The 7,500-nt window shown below is 35.2% G+C and overlaps 2 protein-coding genes across 2 annotated transcripts in view; both read left to right on the top strand.

Annotated features, from left to right (window-relative positions):
• Nucleotides 1-7,500, top strand: part of LOC125034198 (fibrocystin-L-like) — a gene marked incomplete in the record, with an annotated part of 1,068,345 nt that overhangs the window by 577,033 nt on the left and 483,812 nt on the right.
• Nucleotides 1-7,500, top strand: part of LOC125035325 (origin recognition complex subunit 3-like) — a 14,560-nt gene that overhangs the window by 1,408 nt on the left and 5,652 nt on the right. The window contains exons 2-11 of the mRNA XM_047627648.1: nt 801-959; nt 1,179-1,450; nt 1,613-1,751; nt 2,628-2,950; nt 3,108-3,267; nt 3,439-3,552; nt 4,900-5,097; nt 5,389-5,505; nt 6,617-6,755; nt 6,895-7,055. Coding sequence (XP_047483604.1) covers nt 801-959; nt 1,179-1,450; nt 1,613-1,751; nt 2,628-2,950; nt 3,108-3,267; nt 3,439-3,552; nt 4,900-5,097; nt 5,389-5,505; nt 6,617-6,755; nt 6,895-7,055 — 1,782 coding nt within the window. The remainder of the gene's footprint in view (nt 1-800; nt 960-1,178; nt 1,451-1,612; nt 1,752-2,627; nt 2,951-3,107; nt 3,268-3,438; nt 3,553-4,899; nt 5,098-5,388; nt 5,506-6,616; nt 6,756-6,894; nt 7,056-7,500) is intronic.

Raw genomic sequence — 7,500 nt, 5'->3', positions numbered from 1 at the left:
CTGTCAAAGACTAACAAATCTCCTTATGTATTCTGGCAAGATAAAAATGAAAAAAATTGGATTAGTTTGTTATTTGATGATAAATCATTAGGACAGTCTACAATGACTTGTGCTGTGTGGTGCAGCAGTAGCGGTTTTGTCTAGCAATTTTGCTGACCTGCGTTCAGTTCCCACGCACTATTAGCGGATGGTAACCCTGGCACCTGGATAATGTAGAAGCAAAATGAAACAGACAGCCTGATGCATCAAGAATAACCATTGTAACAAATGGAGTATAACAAAATTATTATTTATTATAATTGTATGCAAAATTTCACTAGTGGTATCACTGAAGTCATAGTCACAGACCACTGATACCATTGATGAACTTTTGATTGTCACAGAGTGTGAGTTTCAGAAGCTCTAAAACTTCTGAAACTCATACACTGTGACATTCAAAAGTTCATCCTCAATGGTATCAGTGGTCTGTTGTCTTTTAGGATGTGAACGTTACACAAGTGTGACCACTATACACTAGGCTCAGGGAAGTAAACAATACACATTAGGCCCAATCTTCTCTTCATTTGAACTGCAGTTCTGCCCCTAACCCAATATGCTTTACAACAACACCCTTCTTTGGGCTTAGAACTAATCAATCCAGGTCTTTGATTCTGAATTAGGCAGGGGTTCTTAGAGCATAAGTATATATTTCCTCATTGATTAAAGATGTTTTTAAGATTCCCTTGTATTTATAAGTAGCTTTAACATCATTGTGAATATGCTGTTTATTATTCATGAAACTAACCAGTTGTTTATTTCAGGGTGTGTTTGCCTTTAAGAGACCAAAGGTAAAAAAAAATGAGGACTCGCCTGAAGCATCATCAGTGAATTACTGGACACAGGGTGAAAATGAAGACATCAAGTTACTTACTTATAAAAGTTATGTGTCTTGTTGGCAGAAAGTCAACAAGCTTATTTTGGTAAGACACTACACTGAAAGTATTTTTTCTTGTTTTATTTTATGTGGATGATTACCACATTAAGGGGGTTGATATAATTATTGTAAACTTATTTTTTCTATTCGTTCAGATATAAACCTATGAATCTTAACATTATATTATTTTTTTTGTATCAATTGATTACAAAAAGTATCAATTGCTCTAAGTGTCAGTTCCCAATTGTGCTTGTTTGCATTACAGAATTTACAGAAAAGTGTTCATGCCAAAGTTTTTGAAGACCTAGTAGAATTTGTAAAAAATGCAGGAGAGAGCAGGAGCCAAGAAGAAGAAATTGATAGTAAATTTAGGATTAGCAACATCAAAAGTCAGAGAGACATCCCCACTGCATGTCTGGTGACGGGCGTGAATATGCCTGATCATGAGGCAATCTTTGGGAGTCTGGTACGGATGCTTCAGGATGGAGTTACCCCACATATTGCACAGCTCCACAGCAGGAATTGTACCACTGTAAGGTGAGGACTTCAAGATTCAAATATTGTCTTGCCATACTTATTTAATCGTTTGCTGGCAAAGTCTAAATGCAGTTTAGTTCCCCCACCCTTTTTTTTTTTTTTTTCCTTTTTTTCTTTCTTTTTTGTAAGATTGCAATTATTATTATTATTTTTTTCTCATAGAGTTGCAGCATTCAAGATGATCTCACAGTTGATGGGTCAGAATGCTGTAATGGATCCAGATTTTGTTGATGAAGTGGCTAGTGGTCCATCTGTAAAACGTGCACAGTGCAACATGAGTATCCTGACTGCTTGGTACAAGGTAAAACTTAAGAAATGTTCCCTTTGTGCTTCATTTTCTTTAAATGTATAGTCTTGTACACTTTTTTTATGCAATGTTATTGCAGAAATATGATGTTTCCTGTTGTCTGATCATGTCATTGCACAAGATACCCGTGCAGGGATGAGCAACCTCCCTCCTTAAACTGGAATAGTGGTTTGGAGACATAGCTAGCTCAGGGAGATTTCTATATTTAGTAGCAATTTTGGCTTCTCTTGTATATGATTCTAAGGACCAGCAGTTCCCTTTAAATATATAGAAATTGTAAGATTCACCAATTTTTAGGTTTTAGAGGAAAGTAGCAGTAATATGGTTTAGTCCGTGCTGATTTGGATTACGATTTCTTGATAATATAATCTTCAGTATTTAGAGAAGATGGAGCTGGCCTGCTCATGGCTTTTTTTTTTTTTTTTTTTTTTTTTACTGTTATTATTGTTGTCATCTTATTCAATAGTGAATTAAAGTGCAGAATATAGAAAACCTTTTTATCCTGCGATCCAAATGTTTTGACTAGCAGTTTATCAGTTATCAACATAAAAAATATTTCATAAGCTCCTAAATTATATCAAGATGTCCATTTTTGTTATTGATTATACCTGTAATCTATAGCTATATTAAAAAAAAAAACATGGAGAAGTCCTTATGAAGAAGGAAATAATATGGTTGATTGGATTCTTGGTTCAGGAATATTGTTTAGTTTATATTTTAGTAATCTAAGGTCTGTTGTGCTTATACAAGTTAAAGTCATTGATACACTGTCTTAGTAATACATGGAATTGTTTGGCTTAGTAAGAATTATTTTCTAATGTCAAGTAAGGTATTTTAAAATTGCTCATCTTTTTAACATTTACTTCCCAGGACTTACTTGGGGACAAAGCACTGGAAAGCACACCTCCCCGTTCCAGCAAAGGATCTCCACTAAAGTCCCCTAGAAAGTCCATGGAATCCCCCCGGAAAATGACAGGATCCCCGCGCAAAACCCCAGGCTCCCCACGAAAAAGCATAGGATCTCCCCGAAAGAGTGCATCGTCTCCATTAAAGAGTGAAGGTTCCCCCTCAAAGAAAATGAAGTTAAACAGTGGCGCTGCAGTTTCAAGGACACAACAGCCATTAGTCATTATATTTGAAGATGTGGAGAGCTTCCCTACAAATGTTTTACATGATCTCATCCTTATTTGTAGGTCTGTATGATACTTCCCAAACTTAACAGCATGGCTTCCCCCTTATGCATTTTTTTTTTTTTTGGAAAATTTTATACTTAGCATTTCAAATGAATAGCATTTAAAGCATGTGGAAATGCTATGGGCCTTATATCTGTGTTTGCTCTTTTACCCTCAGTGAACACTGCGCTGAGCTACCTTTTGTGTTTGTGTTTGGCGTTGCAACCACTCCTGCAGCCGTCCACCGAAGTCTCTCTCAAGATGCCTCTGCTTGTATTGCAATTGAGACCTTCCAAGCTCAGCCTTCCACTCACTACCTCAATCAGGTTATTGAACAGGTACTGTATCATGAGAACTGATATCAGTTCTTCATAGCAATTTGTGTAATATTGTGTAATGGTTTGAAGAGAAACAATAGTCAGTAGGATTTGATTTTTCATTCTCATTGAGCTTGTTATATTTTTTCTAAACATTTTCTTTGTGATGATAAAGCACCAGTATTCTTTCAGGTTTTGATGTCAGAAAAGTTACCATTTCACATTGGAGGCAAAACTTTCAAATTGCTTTTGGATATCTTCCTGTATCATGATCTGTCTGTTAAGAATTTCATCAAGGCTCTTCAAGTAAGTGGTCCAAGCATACTATATAGTTAGTGCATGTGCCTTTAAGTACAGATCCCCTTATTAATGAAGCATACATTCTTTTTCACTGCTCTGCTCTGTAACAAAAGTTTAAGATGGAACTGTAAATTTGGTGGAAACCATACTCTACTAGGTGGTGTCACAGATGAGAGTTATTGTGTATATATACTAAGTTGATGGTTGTGAGGTTACCTTATGCTTATGGCTGTACAGTCAGTAGTTGTATTTACTCTATACATAAGGTGGTTCTGTTCCAGTTTCATTTGCCCAATTTGGTATATATAGTAAATGGGATATTTTGTGGTTTACTATTAAGGATAAATATAAAAGCATGATTGGAAATGTATTACTCTTATGATTGCTGAATACTAACAAGGTATACATTTGAGTAGTTTTGCTCTAATTTCATTCTGTTTTGGAATAATGCAATGTCATATGTTTGCTTAAGTTGTTCTAAATACATTTTTTTTATGTAGCATTTAAAATGAGACATAATGACAACAAATGTGGGATGGATATAAACATGTATCCAGTGGCACTCACTTATTGCCATGCCAAAAATTCAGTTTCAATCCAAACGTCATCTTACCTATGCATATGAAACATGTTACACTATTAAGTTTGAGCTCTTGATTTGCAATTTGCTCTTGAGTGATTTCTACAAGTCACTTATTGCTCAACACCTAGGTTGGACAGATGGGTGCTGGGAGCTGTTAAGAAACAACGCAGCTTATAAAACTTTCATTATGTGACACTGTTGAATATCTCTATAATAGTAATCATATTATGCTGCAGAACTTTGTGATGGCCTCATGCACATGAATCCCAGAAATCCAGATACTCAATTATTTGGAAAATAGTGTGAAAAAAAGTAATATGTTGTAAATTAATGTACCAAAGAATTTAGGACCATTTTTCATTGTTCATCCTTTAACTCTAACCATTACCCATCATTAACCCATGCATGATTTGAGACCTTGGCACCATTCCAAACCTTGTGCTTGGAGTCAGCTGCTCAAGGGAAAAATTAGATGTGTTGGAACCTTAAAATTCATCCTACTCTATACTCTTAGCTCTAGCATATATGAATCTTTAGGTAATGAGGCTTAAAAGAGACTTGAAGCTTACTTTTGAGGGTCTCTTTCTTAGAAAAAATTGCCAGGGCCAACAAGCCCACACAGCATAGAACAGGTTCAGCTACTCATGGTGCAATTTCATCCTGGTGTGAGGGATAATTTGCTGTAACATGATAGGATGTCATTCCATTGTGAATGGGTTAAAGTAATTCAATTCCAGAAGTACTTTGTTAACATAATTGGGTAATTTCAGTTGTGTATGATTGAGCACTTCATGGCAAACCCATCTGCATTCCTGTGCTGCATTGCATCATCCAGATCTTCAAGAGTTAAGAATATGACTTCGTCACAGCTGGACATTATACGGAAGCTACCTTCATTCAGGAGTTATGTTGAAGGTCGTCCACCAAAAGAACAAGCAGCTCTTCTCCTTGATGAAAAAGTTACTAAGGTATGGAGAAAGAATTAACATTATATGCATTTTGTTATTTATTTGGTGTATTTGATTTTCTGTTAAACACTTGATCTTTTATATTATTAGAATGACAGTGTTGTTTTTGGCTATTAAAACACTGAGGAAATTTATTAGGATATTTGTTTATTGTATATATAAATTGCAGTGACAGTAGTAGTAGAAAGTTACAGAAAAACACTTTTGATTCCAGAGAGTAATCATGTGATTCTATGTGTTTTTCTTCTTTTTTCTTCTTGTAAACATATACATATATTTTCTCCTAAACAGGAAACTATACAGACCCTTTTGAGTGACTTAGATAGATGGTACAAGAGGTTCTGCTGCCTTGTGAAGGTTGTACATGCATTGACAAACTCCCTTCCGGGTTCTCCACTTGGACGTCATGTAAGTAGCAAATGAGAGCCACTTAGTTTAAAATGGTAAATGTGGAGCCCTGTGTTTTGAGTTTAAAAGACTGTATTTTCTCTTCATATTCTACATTGTATCAGATTCCTTCATTTATTTTTATGGTAGTAGGGTGCTCTCTGTCTGTCTGTCTCTCTGTCTGTCTGTCTGTCTGTCTGTCTGTCTTTCTGCCTGTCTGTCTCTGTCTCTGTCTCTCTCTCCCCCCTCTCTCCCCCCCCTCCCTCTTTCTTTCTTTCTCTCTCTCTTTCTCTTCCTTTTTTCTCTCTTTTTATGTGCATTACTGCTGTTTGTGGTGTTGGAAGCAACTGGTTTCGTGCAGTTGGTAGTGTCTGTGTGCGAACTGCTTTACAACGAAAATACATCCACACTCAACATATTGGTTTTTCTTCTTTTTTGTCAGCATTCATTTATGTCCATGTGACTTAAAAAGACCTAAAATATTGAGGGTTCAAGTCAAATGTCATTCGGAACACAAGTCTTTACTTTAAGGAATTCTGAAATGTGTCTATGAGTAACCTCTCTGTATTTTGCATTATATTATATAAATGTATATTGTTCTTATAGTATGATCTTCCCAAAAACTAACTAGATAGAATGCTTTATGATTTTCATAGTTGTTTCTTGTAGTAATAATATGGCATAAATGGAACGTGAAGTAAAAGGAACAAGTAAAGAGCATTATTTATTTTCTCATATATTTCTTGTTGTAAAGTGACTGTTTCTCTTGTTTTAAAATATGCTGCAAGGAAGTGAAAGACAACAGGTATCTATTATAAGTGATTTCCTTTGTTATTTGTGTTAATTGTTTGTCCCTTGTGGCACTTGGTGATAAATACATATGTAATATGTTAGTAAAGTTTTGTGTTATGACAATAATGTTATTGAGGCAAGTTAATGAAGTAAGATAAACAGAGAAAGAAAGAAGGGGAAAAAAATACAGTTAGCTAAAGTGAATATAGAAGTAACAAGTGTCCATTTAGACATGTTGACTGTTGACTTTTTATTAGATTTATTCTGAATTAGAAATTATTTTTAAGATAGATATAGTGCTTGATTCTGAAAGGAAAGTCACATTATATTCCATTTTCAGGTGAGAGAAGTGCTGATCACCTGTTTATCACAATCACTAGTAGAAACAGAAGAATATAAACAAGCACAGAAGTTGCTGGGACTCATGGCACGGGAAGAACTACTACCCATTTTACGAGAAATGATGACCGTTTTGCAAGGTGGGCATTGGCTCTTATAGTAGTTGTGACTATTATCTGAAGAAAACCGACTCTTTAGAGCTGCAAAACTATTTGATATAATGAATTGAGACATAGATTTCTTGGAAAGAAAATTTAACCATTATTCTTATATCAACAGAATATACTGAAGATGAAGAACTGTCCTCTCTCTATGACAAATTGGTGCTGATGATGGTACGCTTCACCAGTCTTGATCAGCTTCCTGAATTAGTTGAGGAGTCCAAAGAAGAAGAAGATGCAATCAGCATACAAGCATCTGACAGGTTTCAGTTGAAGGAGGTTAGTTTGCTCTTTGTAATGCAGACTTTCTGCTGGTGGAGAAATAGCTTGATAACAAGAAATGCATTAGCTTTCTTTAATATGCCCAAGGGTTACCTTGTCAGGGGATATTTACCCATAAATTTATGAAAAGTAGTAGAATTAATTGGCTCATATGCTTGAGTCATCTTTGCTTTATTTCAGAATGGGATGATAAAAAACATAGAGCATATTATAAATTAATCAGGTAATTGAAGGAGAAAATAATATTGTGTCTGTCTGTCGAAGATTCTTATGCATCTTTTAGGCATGGAGAGAGTTTAAAGCAATATATATAGAAGATATTAAAGAAAAGATATAAAAGAGACATCTTTGACATTTCCTTAGTTGGGTGTGTTTCCAGCATGTTAGAGAGTCTTAATATGTTCATAAACTGTAGGTACTAAACAAATACCAGGCTGTCAGT

This window comes from Penaeus chinensis, chromosome 2, assembly GCF_019202785.1.
Source record: "Penaeus chinensis breed Huanghai No. 1 chromosome 2, ASM1920278v2, whole genome shotgun sequence".
Taxonomy (NCBI): Eukaryota; Metazoa; Arthropoda; class Malacostraca; order Decapoda; family Penaeidae; genus Penaeus; species Penaeus chinensis.
Note: the sequence above shows the minus strand (reverse complement) of the source record. Positions and strands in the feature narration are given on the sequence as shown.